This window comes from Sorex fumeus, unplaced genomic scaffold (genome assembly GCF_029834395.1).
Source record: "Sorex fumeus unplaced genomic scaffold, SorFum_2.1 ptg000044l, whole genome shotgun sequence".
NCBI classification, from domain to species: Eukaryota; Metazoa; Chordata; class Mammalia; order Eulipotyphla; family Soricidae; genus Sorex; species Sorex fumeus.
In genome coordinates this window covers 62,925,867-62,942,261 of record NW_026606101.1, presented here as the reverse complement: position 1 = coordinate 62,942,261, position 16,395 = coordinate 62,925,867, and the positions used below count along the sequence as shown (strand labels likewise).

The 16,395-nt window shown below is 39.5% G+C and overlaps 1 protein-coding gene across 1 annotated transcript in view; it reads left to right on the top strand.

Moving 5' to 3' along the window:
- The window catches only part of PAK2 (p21 (RAC1) activated kinase 2), a 70,492-nt gene that overhangs the window by 36,858 nt on the left and 17,239 nt on the right, over positions 1–16,395 (top strand). Inside the window, exons 3-8 of the mRNA XM_056121414.1 lie at positions 5,693–5,793; positions 6,408–6,555; positions 9,003–9,034; positions 9,687–9,794; positions 11,932–12,064; positions 14,411–14,474. Of these exons, the coding sequence (XP_055977389.1) occupies positions 5,693–5,793; positions 6,408–6,555; positions 9,003–9,034; positions 9,687–9,794; positions 11,932–12,064; positions 14,411–14,474 (586 nt within the window). The remainder of the gene's footprint in view (positions 1–5,692; positions 5,794–6,407; positions 6,556–9,002; positions 9,035–9,686; positions 9,795–11,931; positions 12,065–14,410; positions 14,475–16,395) is intronic.

Genomic DNA, 16,395 nt, shown 5'->3' with positions numbered 1-16,395 from the left:
TTGAATATAATCAAAGTAGAGAGAGAGTAATGTGGAAATCATCTGCCCCACAGGTAGGGGGAGGGTGTGGGATGGGGATATACTGTGATTGTTGTGGGTGGAGAATGAGCACTGGTGGAGGTACGGGTGTTTCATTGTATGACCGAGACTTAAACCCGAAAGCTTTGTAACTGCTCTCACAATGATTCAATAAATAAAATTATAGAAGATGGAAAAAAAAAAGTAAGGTGGAGTTCATGCCCAATTCAATCAGCTAATCAGTGGCTGAATAAATAGCAGTACTCCTACATATATATACATATATATATATATATAAAGATATGTTTCTCTGATAATTTTGAGAATAGCATTCACTTTTTATCTTCCAAAAAATGTATCTAGGTCACAGTTTAGTATCCCAACCTCATTACTATTGACATTTGGGGGCAAATTACACTTTGTGTGCAAGAATCTGCCTTGTGTTTTATAAACTGTTTGTTGTCAGTCCTAGTTTACCCCCTCTAGATTTTAATTGCACATCTCATCCAGTGGTGACAACCAGAAATATCTCTAGACATTGCCAGATTGTCTGCAATATCACATCTTGTTAATGAAATTACAAATTATACCTTTTTTTGAAACTTGATGAAACAAATGGTTTTCACATACCTGTTAATACGTGTCATGCACTTTGTGTGTTTGCAAAGAAAATAGTGGTTCTGCCTTCATGGTTCTCATTGTAAACTCTGAATCCTAATTACCACTGTTTGAGTGGGTACTGACCAGTTTGTGGATAACATGTAAGATTAGCCTGCTGAGGATCCTGCATAGGGCCAATCTGGATTTGATCCTGACACTACATGTGATCCCCCTGAACCATACCAGGAGTAAGTTCTGAACGTGGCCAGGTGTGTACCCCCCAAAACATACAAAAAAAGATTAGCTTGCCAAACACCAGACTACATCATGGAAAAGCAACCTCATTAGCTTTTCTTCTTCTCTGCTCTCTGTTTGGCATCTGCTTAAACAGATCTGCTCAAACTCACCAGTTCTGTCTTCTTCCTCATCACACTACTACTCTCTTCCTACTTCTTGGTCTTTTCACCCCAGTACCCCACTATATAGTGATCTGGTTTATATACATATCACCTCCCTTTTCTTGCTTCTCTTATTTGATTGGCTGTGCCCTAGGTGACATCTGATTGGAACAACCAGTTGGATTGTGTATGCAGATGAGGGCACGGGGTGATTGTGAGATGACCAGTGGGATCACACATGCCTTGTGTTTCATGCGACCCATTCTAAAGGGTTTGTAAGATGATCTCATGGATCCTTAGGCAGATGCATTTTGTAGGATGACCAGTCTAATCATACATGTAAAATTGGGGTGTATAAGATGATCCATCCAATTTCTAGCCCCCCTCTAATTCCTTCATAACAACACAATCATGAAAAATAATAATACGGATTATGTATAAGACATCGGTCTTATCTGGAAAGGCATCTTAAAGATATATTAGCGCTAAAGACTATACGATAAGTGAAACAGCTGCTTTCAGGTATGTTCCATGCTTAGAAAATAGATCATTTGAGGGCTGGAGCAATAGCACAGCAGGTAGGGCATTTGCCCTGCACGCGGCCAACCTGGGTTTGATTCCCAGCATCCCATATGGTCCCCTGAGTACCACCAGGAGTAATTCCTGAGTGCAGAGCCAGGGGTAACCCCTGAGCATTGCCAAAAAAAGTTGTGACCTAAAAAAGCAAAAAAAAAAAAAAAAAAAAAAAAATAGGTCATTTGGGGCCGGAGCAGTAATACAGAGGGTAGGGCATTTTTTAAAAAAATTTTAGTAGTGAGACACCATGAGGTACAGTTGTAGACTTACAAATTTTTGTGCTTGGGTTTCACTTATACAATGATCAAATACCCATCCCTCCACCAGTGCCCATTTCCCACTACCACGGATCCCAGTGTTCCTCCCACCCCCCATTCTTCCCATCCCACCCTGCCTCTGTGGCAGGGCATTCCCTTTTGTTCTCTCTCTCCTATTAGGTGTTGTGATTTGCAGAAGAGGCAATGGGTGGCAATCATGTTTAGTCTATAGTCTACTTTCAGCATGCTTCTCTCATCCTGGAAGGATCCTCCCAACAGAGGTAGAGCATTTAACTTGAAAGCAGCTGACCCAGGTTTGATCTCTGGCATCCCATACAGTCCCCTGAGCACTGCCAACAGTGCAGAGCCAGGAGTAACCCCTGAGCACTGTTGGGTGTGACCCAAAAAACCAAGAAAAATAAAGAAAATAGATCATTTTAGTAGACCAGAGACAGGAACCATCATACGCAGCACATTTTTTTTTTTTTGGCTTCTCCTCCCCCCCTTTTGTTGGCAGGAAAGGGAGGGTAGAGATTGGGGCCTTTTGGGCCACATCCAGAGATGCTCCTGGCTCTGCATTCAGACATTACTCCTGGTGATCTCTAGGGACCAAATGAGATTCTGTGTGCAAGGTAAATATCCCTACCCTTTGTACTATTTCTCTGGTCCTTGCAGCACATTCTTAGAACTATGTATAATCTCATTATGTATGATTTGAAAGAAAGCAAGAATAATGGCATGATAATATGTATGATTTGAAAGAAAGCAAGAATAATGGCATGATAATATGTAGGAAAATACGGTCAGTAAAAGAGGTTGGAAACGTAGGTAAGGAGCAGGTACAAACAGCCTTGTGTTTCATGCTACACAGCTCAGATTTTACCATTTCCTGGGGAGCCATTATAGAATGCTGTTATACAAAGGGAATTTTTTTTTTCATCACATTTCTTTTTTTAAATAGAAGCTGCTAGCTGTATAGAAAGAAGGTTGAAGGTCCAAAACTGAACTTGGCAATTAGGAGGATTTTACTATAATCCAAGTCAGAATAGCTCTGCAAGTCCAGAAATTTTGATTTTAAAAATTGTAGTCAGTCATTTTCTTGGCTTATTTTTAAATATTCTCTTTGATAGTACAGTGGTAGGGCGTTTGCCTTGCACGCAGCCAACATGGCCGACCCGAGTTCGATTCCTCCGCCCCTCTCGGAGAGCCCGGCAAGCTACCGAGAGTATTCGATATGCCAGACACAGTAACAACAGAGTCTCCAATGGAGACGTTACTGGGCCCGCTCGAGCAAATCGACGGGAGGGCCTTTACCTCTTTAGAAAGTTAGGCTGAAAAAAAAAATAAAAGAAAGGCTGAACGGTGTAGTTTTCACATTTAATTATGTTGTGTGTACATTCACATTCAGTTCTTAATTCTGAACTTGCTAAATTTAGAACTAAATCTTATGCTAAGATTAATATTAGTCCAGTCCAAACACCTGCCTTTATTGGTAGAGAATGCCCTCTATGTTTATTTTCACCAATTTGAAACCATTCTAGGTCAAAAGTACAAAGGGGTAATAACTGATTGTTAGAGTAGAATAGACCGAAGCATCTTCCTTTGAAAGAGAATAAATAGGGTTTTATCTTAGCCTTCAGCCATAACTCACATGTAGCTTGGAAGATGGTGGCTCTAAGGATGAGACAGTGCTTAAGGTTCTTTTAACTACTTTTTTGTATAAAACATGATCTAAGGACCCCCACTTTTGGAATGGAGGTTGCTGCTTTGCTACTTCTTTTATTATCTAATGAAGTATGAAAGTTATGAGTTGTTGCCTTCTAGTATATTGACGGGTTGTGTTTTTATTAAGGTAAGTTATTTTAATAAAACAATTGGTCCATTAATTTCCGTCAAGTGGACACTGTTGCCTGGTGGACATCCTGTCGAGATACCTATGAATTTCGTTGTTTAGTTATTGGTACTTCTGATTCCTAACTTTGAAGGTTGTAGAATAGTGGTACTGTTTATATGGCAGTTTCTTGCCAGCACATTCTTCAATTTGAGACATGCTCATGTATCCTTTTTTAGATACTGTTTTGAATATTCTTTTCCTCCTTCTACTAAGATTACTAAAATACTGGGAGATATTATTAAACTATGTTATAATACATTATTAAAATACTGGGATATATTATTAAAATATCTATATTTGTGTATACATATGTGTGTGCTGTATAAAAAAATGAAAGTAAACAGATTTTTTTAGGGTGGTGTCCTCTTTTACATTAATTGACATATATGTCAGATTCTGCTTGATCATTCTCACTTCATTTGGGGATTGGGGGGAATTCCCAAGTGTTGCTCTGGGAACCTGGCAGCTATCCTATTTGATACTCTTAGACAGCCTGTCTGGCAGTTCAGTGCTAGGACCTACAGATTCAGTGCTGCTTGGGCCTTGGGATACTTAGGGTTGAACTGAGGTGAGGCTCTTGCCAGACATGCACCTAACCTCTGTATACTATCTCTCCAGCTAACACTTGTTCTTTTTTTTTTTTTATTGACACTTGTTCATTTTTTTATTTAGATTTTTATTAGTGAAACACCATGAAGTACAGTTGTAGATTTACAAATTTTTGTGCTTGGGTTTCAGTTATACAATGATCGAATACCCATCCCTCCACCAGTGCCCATTCTCCACCACCACGGATCCCAGTATCCTTCCCATCCCCCGCCCCCCTCCCATCCCACCCTGCCTCTGTGACAGGGCATTCCCCCTTGTTCTCTCTCTCCTTTTGGGTGCTGTGGTTTGCAAAAGAGGCATTGAGTGGCAGTCATGTTCAGTCTAGAGTCTGCTCTCAGCATGCATCTCCCATCCTGGAAGGATCCTCCCAACACCCTTTATTTGGTCCTCCCTTCTCTATCTGAGCTGCCTTTTCCCCCAGCGTAACACTTGATCTTCTAAAAATGTTGTGGGTTAGAGTGGTAGCACAGTGGACAGGGCTTTTGCCTTACACATGGCTGACTGGGGTTCATTCCCCCCAGCATCACATATGGACCCCTGAGCACAGAGCCAGGAGTTAGTCCTGTACCTCGCCAGGTGTGCTCCCCATCCCCAACTCCCCTGAAGACTTTTAATGTATATATCAAACATAGTTTAATATATATGTCCCTAAATTCTAACATACCCAAATTGAAAAATACTGCTGAGCAATATACAGTGTAAACCAGAAATACTGTTATTATATGTTTTTTTCCCCCTTTGTGCAGCTATTAATGTTTGTTTCTCTTTTCAGAGAATTTTTTTTCTTGTGTTAGGAAATTGAACCCTCAATATTCCTGGGTTTTATTTCTTCTGACTTTATTCACTGATGAGAGATTGATTTTCAGGATGCAGAGGCTAGCTTGGGTTAGGTATTCACCCCTCAGATTAGCCTGGTTCCCTAGAAGTATTTAAGGAACTTACTACCTGGCTTGAATTAAATTACTCCTTTGGACTAGTCATCTGTAATCAGACTCACATATGAATAAGCATCTTTTCCAACCATGTATAACAACCATATGCTGAATAAATAAAAAAGTATTTTCAGATTCTGTGAAATTGTTTTTCTGTCTGTTCTGAAAAGTATAAAAAGTAAAATAGATGATTATAGTAAGTTGGTAAATATGTTCTTTAGTGTGCAAGGTACAAAATTAGAAAAATTTAAAGAAAATGTAAAGAAAAATAAAAAGTTCTTGACCTGAGATTACTCACAGTCTAATGGAAAATTGAGAGATGTAATGGTGTATTTCAGTAGAGATAGCCAGATTTATACTGTGCTTTTTAAAATAGGCTCCTTTCTTTTTTAAAAAAATGCTTTCTAGGAAGTAGGAAGAAAGAGAAAGAAAGACCAGAAATTTCTCCTCCATCGGATTTTGAGCATACGATCCATGTTGGGTTTGATGCTGTTACTGGAGAATTCACTGTGAGTTTGCCTAATTAAGATTTACTGTTGTATGTTTATAGTGTCCTTCAAACTTTTTCCTTCAATATTGTTGGAAAATTAACTTCTCCCTTCACTTGCTTAACTGTAATTTCTGAGTGCTTTTCTCTTAAAAGTGTTGTGGATCTGTCTTTGTTCTTTGAGCCTGTTATAATTATGCAAAATATACTCAGGAAGAATAGACATTTGGAAAATAACTTTTTCAATTTTGAGAGGTTTTGGGGGCTACATTCGGTGGTGTTCAGGGGTTGCTCCTGACTGCACTCAGGAATCACTCCTGGCTGGCTCCAGGGACCATCTGGGATTCTGGGAATGAGCACAGGTGGGCCACGTGCAACGCAAGCACCTGCTGTACTATCACTCTGGCCCTGAAAAGTGCCTTTTAGAATTATGTCAGACTTAGGGACTGGAGAGATCGCACAGATAGTAGTAGGTGCTTGCCTTGTATGTGTCGAACCTGGATTCAGTCCCTACACTCCATATGGTCCTCAAACACTGCCAGAAGTGATTCCTGAGTGCAGAGCCAGGAATCTCTGGACAGAGGTTTTAATATAATAGATCAACTTCCGGGAACTAATTTCTGGATATCTTTTCAGGGCATGCCAGAACAATGGGCTCGATTATTACAGACCTCCAATATCACCAAGCTAGAGCAAAAGAAGAACCCTCAGGCTGTGCTAGATGTCTTAAAGTTCTATGACTCCAACACAGTGAAGCAGAAATACCTGAGCTTTACTCCTCCTGGTAAGACATTGGGCGATTTTCAAAGGAAAGTTAAACTTTGGTTCTTGTTTCTACTTTCTTCCCTATGTAAATCTGCCATATGTAAACTGATAGGGACAGCTTTTAGGCATAATTTGGAATCTGGTGTTTATATGAACATCTTAGCTTTATAAAAAGTGCAATTCCCGGGCTGGAGCGATAGCGCAACGGGTAGGGCGTTTGCCTTGCACGCAGCCGATCCAGGTTCAATCCCCGGCATCCCATATGGTCCCCCCGTACTGCCAAGAGTAATTCCTGAGTGAAGAGCCAGGAGTAATCCCTGAGCATCGCTGGGTGAAACCCAAAAAGAAAAAAAAAGTGCAGTTCCATTTGTTTTTTATCTTAAATACTTTTGTATGACTTCAGCAAGAGAAGGAATCTATGCTAATTTATCAACATAATTCAAACTTGAAATACATTTATTGTGATGGGACAAAAGAGGATTATTTTACTATAAAAATGTACAGATTTTGAAGTAAAGAGTGTTTGAGTACACTCAAACATTGGAGCATCAAAAAACATTTCTACATACAATAAACATTAGAACTAAAAGTATCTATTTCAAAATTAGAGTGTCATAAGGTTAGAATTAGAAGATAGTGGATGTTTTGAAAAGAGTTTATTTGGCCCAGATAAGATGCTTGTAGACATCTCCGATCTCCAGCACCACATAAGGTTCCTCTGAATACTGCCAAGGGTGATCTCTCCGTATAGAGCCCTGAGCACAGCCGGGTGTACATCCTTCCTCACCCCACAAAAAAAAGTGTAGGTCAGGATCAGAATAAAGTCCACACTCAGCTGTGCTCAGGGCTTATTCTTGACTCTGCCTAAGGAACCACTCCTGATGGACTTTGGGAACTAAATGGGGTGCCAGGAATAAAACCCAAGTTTGCTACATACAAGACAATCACCCTGCCCACTGTACTACTTTTATATCCCTAACAAATTTTTTTTGATCAGTATTTCTGACCACAAATTTTTTTTAATTTATATTTATGTGTATAGTAAAGTTTCTGGTCACCTTAAAATGAACAAAATTGAACTTGCTCTAACAATTTCCAGGATGAATATTTTGACATTTAGTCTTCATATACTGTTTCTATTTTAAGGAATTTGCTTTCATGCTGATAAAAATTTATGTCAAGAATTTTCCCTTTTGGGGGCTGGAGTGATAGCACAGCGGGTAGGGCGTTTGCAGCCGACCCAGGTTCGATTCCCAGCATCCCATATGGTTCACCCAAGCACCACCAGGAGCAATCCCTGAATGTAGAGCCAGGAGTTACCCTGTGCATTGCTGGGTGTGATCCAAAAAGAAAAATAAAAAATTCCCCCCCCCCTTTATTTTTTCTTTTGCATCTCACCCAGCGATGCTCAGGGGTTACTCCTGGCTCATGCCCTCAGGAATCACTCCTGGTGGTGCTCAGGGGACCATATGGGACATTGGGGATTGAACCTGGGTTGGCAGGTTCAATCCCGCTATGCTATTGCTCCAGCCCCAAGAATTTTTCCCTTTTGAAAGCTCTGGTAGAGCACACGTTACACATACTTGAACTCTAGCTCCACCAATTTTTGTTTCCTTTGCATAATTGCCATTGAAGTCTGAATAGCTGTTTTAGATACCCCGGTGGTCAATTTTTCTAGAGGAAGTATTTAAGTGAATTTACATTCTGTTTCAAGAAACAGATTTTACAAGAATAGGTTTTAAGCATTTTTTTTAAATCATTATAACTTTGTTATATAATTTGCATGCTTAAACGAATTTCACCTATTTAAGTATGTCACTAATGAGTTTTTGTGTTATATCAGGATTGAACTGAGGATCTCACATGTGAAGAATGTTCTCTACCAGATCCCCACCCTATAAATAATTTTTAGAATTTATTTATTTTAAATTTTTTGACTTTATTTTGAAGATATACCTGGTGGTGCTCGGGGCCTTCTCTATCATTATGGTTGCTCGGGGTATTGTAAAGTGTCAGGAATTGATCCTGGGTCTGCTGCATGCAAATCATATACTCCAGTCCTCAGCCCCATTTCCTTAGCCTTTAGATGATGTTTAAATAAGTTTATTGAGTTTAATTTATTTTGTATGTGTTTGGGCCACACTCAGTGATGCTCAGGGCTTACTCCTGACTCGAGGTCAGGGATCATTCCTAGGTGGCTTGGGCAAACATATAGGGTGCTGGGGGTCAAATTAGAGTCAGCTGTGTGTAAGGCAAGCGTCCTACACACTGTACTATCTCTGTAGCGTATATTGAGTACAATTTAGATTTGAGATTTACTAGCTCAGTTATGTATAGATGTCTATCTGAAAATGGATAGTCATTTATAAAAATTCAATGTAAAATGTGAAAACTTATACTTTTCCCACTTTATATGGAAGTTTTATGTTTTTGAATTAACAGCATTATTTTTTGTTTGTTCTTCAGAGAAAGATGGCTTCCCTTCTGGAACACCAGCAGTAAGTTTATATGTTATTTCTTAATTACTCTTATTCTAATATATTTAGTCAAAATAAGTTCCTTTTTCTAAATTATAGGTGTCAGAAATAAAATTACTTGTTGTGGTTTAGCTAGCCACCTGATTAAGAGAAGTGAAGAGACTTTTCTTGATAGGATACTTAAAGTATATATATATTAAATGCTGTAGTAACATGTAAAGTACCTGCCTAGCACACATTTGACATGTGAGGCCTTCTATGTAAAGGCTAAAACCTTCCCTTTTTTTTTTTTTTTGCTTCATTAGCCACAGTTTTGATGAAGTTGACAGGCATAGCCAAGAACATCTTTGCTTTGGGTCTTATCAAAGTAATTTTTTATTATTGCAAAGAATATTCTCTTTGAAGGGTACTTGCTTATGGGGTCAGGGATATAGCTCTAATAGAGTACATATCTTGCACATATAGGCCTTCTGTTCAGTTTTTGGAACTGCCAAAATAGAAATTTTAAAATGAGTACGCGATACTTACTGTACATTTGATTCACAAACTTTCTGTAACTTACATAATTGTCTTTGCTTTTTAAATTAGTTGGTGTGTTAAAAAGAGAGGGAGTCATATTTCAACATATTCTTTGATTTATCATCCTTACTTTACTCATGTGATAAAATCACAGCTCAACACCAAGGGATCTGAAACATCAGCAGTAGTGACAGAGGAAGATGATGATGAAGAAGAAGCTGCCCCACCTGTTATTGCCCCAAGACCAGATCATACGAAATCAGTGAGTAGAACTGACTGGTGATTTGGGTTTTGTGTGTCTATTCTTGTCTGTGGATTTTCTTTTCCACTTCCCTCCTTTGTTGTGATATCCAGGGGGCACATTTTTGATCTGGTGCTGGGTTTTTCTCTAGGGTGTGGGCAGTGCTGGGAATTGGATTGTCTGCCATTGCTCCACTTGGGCTTCTTTGCTTACGTGTTTTTAAAACCATCAGTCTATTTTTGACTTTCATGGTTGAGTTTTTATTACTTCTCATTATTCCATAAAGTCCTCAGGTTCAAAATATTTAAGTACTGAAAAAAATGTTTGTTTTTGGGCCAGCTCAGGAATCACTTCTGGCAGTACTCAGGGGACCATATGTGATGCCAGGGATCGAACCCAGGTTGGCTGCAAGGCAAGTGCCCTGCTTGCTATATGATACCGGTCTGGCCCAGTCCTGAAAGTTTTTAAGATACTCTTTTTTACCTAAAGAACATAAAGGACAGCTAACAACAAGACTGACCCAGGAGCAGCTAACAACAAGACTGACCCAGGTTGGATCCTTAGCATATTGTATATTTGCCCAAGCACTTCCAGGAGTGATCCCTGAGTATAGAGCTAGGCATAATTCCTGAGCACTGCTAGGTGTGGCAAATAAAATGTATTTAAAATTTAAAATCATATTATTTCTTTAAAAGTTAAAATATTAGGCTAGGGTAGAGTTTTCTGTATATTTTCTTTTTTCACTGGAGGGGTGTTGTTTTTTGGTTTTGATTCATTTATCAAAATTGGGTATTATATCTCTCACTTTACATGCCTCTCAGTGCCTTTGATGTCTACTAAGAGGTTGCTGAGAAAAATTTCGAACCCATTCTGGGGGAATTTTAATAATAAAGACCTTAGATAGTGCCCTGAGACAGAGTTCTGGCCTTCTCCCTAAACTAATCCAAGTGGAAAATGGGTCAGGGGCTTTTTACCAGAGGGAGAAGTAGTGGCACAGTGTGCTGTTATTAGATCCTTATATAATAATGGTAGAGGCCTCTGATTTTTTTTTTTATCTCCTAGAACTGACTCATTGAAATGCAACAGTAAAATTATGTTTGTATAAAAACTTTTATAATAATTATTTTACCTTTAAGTGTTTTTTTAATTCATCTTCTTTATGTAATGAGAGCATGGTTTTTTAAACTTGTGCTTTTTTTCCTCCCTTTTTGGCCATACCCAGTGATGCTCAGTGATACTCCTGATTCTATATTCAGGAATTATTCCTGGAGGTGCTCAGGGAACCATATGGGATGCCAGGGATTGAACCCAGGTAGATTCCATGCAAGGCAAACACCCTACCGTTTGTACTTCCAGCCTCTGAGCTTGTGCTTCTGTTTTTCCTTTCTTACTGTGATAACTATTTGTGAAACTATGTTTTAAAGGTAAAGTTTCACAGAAGAATATGGAAGACATCATAAATTTGCTTGTAACCTTGCTCAAAGGCCATTCTGATACACTATTCCAATTTTAGTATATGTACTAACAAAGCTGAAACTATATATTTTGTTTACTATGTTATTAGCCTGGCAAGCTACCCTTGGCATACTCGATATGCCAAAAACAGTAACAATGACGATCCTCATTCCCCTGACCCTGAAAGAGCCCCCAATATGCCATCGGGCTACACTTGCAAGCGACAGGGACGAATGGAGATGTTACTGGTGCCCGTTCGAGCAAATCGATGAACAACGGGATGGCAGTGATACAGTGATGTTGTTAGCGTGTCATTTTAGATCTGGGTACAATAAATTTTATGGATTGGCTATTAGACTATCAAAACTGTACATATTAAGTAATCTTTTATAAAACAAATCTGAGGGTATTATTCTCACAGTGGAGATAATTTAGGTTAAAAATCAAAGAACTGAACTGGAAAGATTTACAGGGGTTTAGGTGCTTGCTCTGCATGTGGCCAAGCCTGGTTTGTTCCTTGGTGTACCAAGCACTGTCAGGAGTAATCCCTGAATACAGAACCAGGAATAAGTCCTGAGCACTGCTGAGTGTGACCCAATCCCAGCCCCCACAAAATAACAAAGGCATCAACTGAATCGAGTGCTGGTAAGAATTTGTGAAAATAGTTTTTCATCAGGTTTCAGTAATAATTATCTTTCTGCAGATTTATACACGGTCTGTAATTGAACCTATTCCTGCAGCAATTGGTGATTCTAATATTGATAGTGGTGCCAAGTCTTCAGACAAACAGAAAAAGAAGACCAAAATGACTGATGAAGAGATTATGGAGAAATTAAGTATGTTACCTTCATTTTCCGTTATCCTTTAGTGGCTAATATTTCTTAAAACATTGTGACCCAGATGGGTTTTAATTTATGCCTTATAGTTTGGCGTAAAACCTAATAAATTGTTTTCTTCTAGGAGCTGTGCTTCAATTCAAAGCTTTTAAAGTCAGAGTACATATTATCTGATTATTGTGTGTTGACTTGGGGCATTACTTTTTCTTGAAGGGCCATAGTTGAAAATGTAAGCTTCAAAGGAAACTTACAAATATTTGTTATATATAGATATATAACTTCTCAGTTAGAAAATCTGAATAAATTGAAATTGTGTGTGTGTGTGTGTGTGTGTGTGTGTGTGTGTGTGTTAGCATAATCTGTGTATTTTTCTCTTCTTTCCTTTCATTAGCTACCATTGGGGCTTAATCAAGCACTGAGTGAATGCTTGATACATTGAAAAACAGTTCTAGGGAGAAGGTAGTAATGTTTGATTACAATTCTTTTTTGTTTTGTTTCTGTTTTTTGGGCCACACCAGGTCATGCTCAGGGATTACTCTTGGCTCTACACATAAGAATTACTCCTGGTGGTGCTCAAGAGACCATGTGGGGTGCCAGGGATCAGACCCCAGTGGGCTGCGTGTGAAGCAGGCTCCTTACCCACCGTAGTATCACTCTTGACCTCTGATTACAATTCTTAGACCATCTGTAGTCATGAAGAACTCTGACTTAGGAAGATCAAGGAGATGCTATAACTGTAATAGCTATAGACTGGAAGTAAGATGCCAATATAAAATGTATTAGTGATATGAATTTTCTTGATATGCCTTTGTTTTCCTATAAGTAAAAAACTTTGAAGCAACTGAAAATTTAATATGGTTTTCTCTTGTTTTGACTTATTTGTAAAGAGAATATATTTTGGGGGCTGGACGAGAGTACGAGAGTACAGTGGGTAGGGCGTTTGCCTTGCATGCAGTTGACATGGGTTCAATCCTCAGCATCCCATATGGTCCCCCAAGCACCGCCAGGAGTAATTGCTGAGTTCGGAGCCAGGAGTAACCCCTGAGCATCGCTGGGCGTGATCCCCCTTCCCCCCACAAAAAAGAGAATATATTTTGGTTTTATGTCTAACGTCCTAATTTTGAAACCTGTTTCTTAGTTATAACTTTGTGAACTTCTCTAACAGTGACATTTGTTCATATTAGAGCAATCTCTATGTTCAGTTTATTAGAGAGTAATTTGTAAAATCTAATGAAATGACATTTTGGTGTGCTTTTTTGTTTGTCTTGGAGTCACACCCAGCGGTGCTCAGGGCTTAATCCTGCCTCTGCACTCAGGAATCACTCTTGGTATGCTTGGGGGACCATATGCCGGGTATCAAATCGGGTCAGCCACGTGCAAGCCCTACCCACTGTGTGATCACTCTGGCCTCCGTGTGTTTTGCCTTTCATAAAGAAGTAGCTAGAGGAACTGGGGAGATAATACTGGTCAGGAACAGATGCCTGTATGTGCTGCAAGGACCAAGTTTCTTTTCAGACTTTTTAAATGTTTTCTGTTTGCTAGAGGTTTCCTGCACCAGAAAGCTTTTATTTATTTATTTATTTACTTACTTACTTACTTTTTTTCCTCAGCCACTGTTATTCTGCTGGGGAAACACGATGCTTCCCATTTCTGTTATTTCTGATTGTTGTTTTTTAATTTCTGCTTTCATTCTTTCTTGTGCTTTGTTGACTCTGTGCTATTGTTTCTTGGTTCCTATAATATAATTATTGCCCGATTATATTGAAAGGTAGAAGATACAGAAGTTAGAACTACTATTTAAGGTTTTTCTGTCACTTACTATTTCTGAGAGCAAGTAGTTTCATAACATCGTTATGAGGGGGCAGGGGGGCTTTTTAAATCATACCCTGCTGTGCTCAGGAACCATGCCTGACTCTGTATTTGGGGTTTGTTCCTTGCTTGGGGACCATAAGGTACTGTTGATAAGAATCTAGTTTACCCTATGCAAAGCATGTCCTCCAGTCCTTTGAGCTCACTTTATACCCCCAAATTCACCATTTTATGACCAAACATCCCTAGTGCTGAGAATTCAGTTTAGTGTCAAGACATGCTAGTGCAGTTGGTTATTCTGAAGCATGATCATTTTGAGAAAGTGACAGAATGATCAAGGCATTTCTTTGGAGGTCTAACTTAATGGATATATTTGCTTTGGAGAATTTATTACGGTTCTTTAATATTTAAATATATATTGCTTTTGAGATTATTTGAAAACATATGCTCTAAAAACATTGGAGATTATTTAAATAACAGTTTATAACTTTATTCTGCGTGAATGGTTTCCAACTTTGTTGTTTTTGTTTAAAATAGGAACTATTGTGAGTATTGGTGATCCTAAGAAAAAATATACAAGATACGAAAAAATTGGACAAGGGTAAGTATTAGTAACTGTGTATTACTGTAAGCTTTGAAGCTTTCTGGGTGTACAGCATGGCATGTCTTTTGCCTGCTGATTTTGAGCACCTGTTATAGCCTATGAATAGTACCTTTAAATTTGTGCAAATAAGTAGTACATTTTAGTTTTAGATACTATTTAAAGATATTGGGCCAAAGAGAGAGTTCATTGGGCTGTGTGCATACTTTGCATAGAACCCAGGTTCTATCCTTGGCATTGCATGATCCCCTGAGTACTGGCAGGAGTTAGCATTCTTCTCACCTTGATACTTTTGTTTGTCTGTTTGTTTGGGGGCACACCTGGTGGTGCTCAGCGGCCAGGTTGTGCTGGGGATCAAACTGGGGTCTCCTGCATGCAAAACATACACTTCAGCCTGTTGAGGTATCTGTCCAGTTTAGCAATAAAAAGATCTACTGCAAGGTTAATGGGTATTAATAACAACATGGATTATAATCATATCATATCTTTAAGTCAAGTGGTAAAGGTAAAGGTAAAGGCCCTCCCGTTGATCGTCGATTTGCTCGAGCGGGCCCAGTAACGTCTCCATTGGAGACTTTGTTGTTACTGTGTCTGGCATATCGAATACTCTCCGTAGCTTGCCGGGCTCTCCGAGAGGGGCGGAGGAATCGAACTCGGGTCGGCCATGTTGGCCGCGTGTAAGGCGAACGCCCTACCCTAATTTTTGTTTTGTTTTATTTTTGCTTTTTGAGTCACACCCGGCGATGCTCAGGGGTTACTCCTGGCTCATGCACTCAGGAATTGCTCCTGGCGGTGCTCAGGGGACCATATGGGATGCTGGGAATCGAACCTGTGTCGGCCATGTTGACTGTGTGCAAGGCAAACGCCCTACCCGCTATGCTATCGCTCCAGCCCCTTAAATTTCTTTTTTGTTTGATTGTTTTGGGGACCTCCCCCAGCAGCGCTCACGTCTTATTCTTAGCTCTGCACTCAGGGTTCATTCCTGGCAAAACTTAGGAGACCATATGTGATGCCAGGGATAAAATTTGGGTAAGCACATACAGGACAAGCACCCTACTTGATGGTCTATTACTCTGACCCCAATAATTGTCATCTGTTTTTTTTTTCTTTTAGTAATTGGTATTTTTCAATCTTCTACCTGAACCCCTGAGATTCTTATGTCACTAACTTCTGGGTATGCTTCTGTGATTAGTAAGAGAAGTCTTTTTTGGAAACCCTTAAGTATTCTTTATAAGAACTAATCAATTGCAATAATGGTTTTAGTAAGAAATGTTTGAGGGGCTAGAGCAATAGCACAGTGGGTAGGGTGTTTGTCTCGCATGTGGCCAACCCAGGTTCAATTCCCAGCATCCCATATGGTCCCCCGAACACCACCAGGAATAATTTCTGAGTGCATGAACTGGGAGTAACCCCTGTGCATCGCTGAATGTGACCCAAAAATCCAAAAAAAAAAAAAATGCTTGAAAACTTTTGAGCACTGTAGCACTGTCTTCCCGTTGTTCATCGATTTGCTCAAACGGGCCCGGTAACGTCTCCATCATGAGACTTGTTGTTACTGTGTTTGGCATATCAAGTACGTCACAGGTAGTTTGCCAGGCTCTGCCGTGTGGGTGAGATACTCTCGGTAGCTTGCCGGGCTCTCCGAGAGGGGCAGAGGAATCAAACTCGGGTCGGCCGTGTGGGCCACGTGCAAGGCAAACGCCCTACCCGCTGTGCTATCACTCCAGCCCTTCACTTTTGAGCATAATAATAAATTACAGTGTTTGTTTAATGCATATAAATAATAATGAGTATAACTCCAAACCATTGGAATGCCCATCACCAATCCACTATTGAATAAAAAATCTAATTGTAGGAAAACACATAAAATGAAATCACATATGTGTGTGTATTTGTGTGACGTTTAAAAACTGTCGATTCT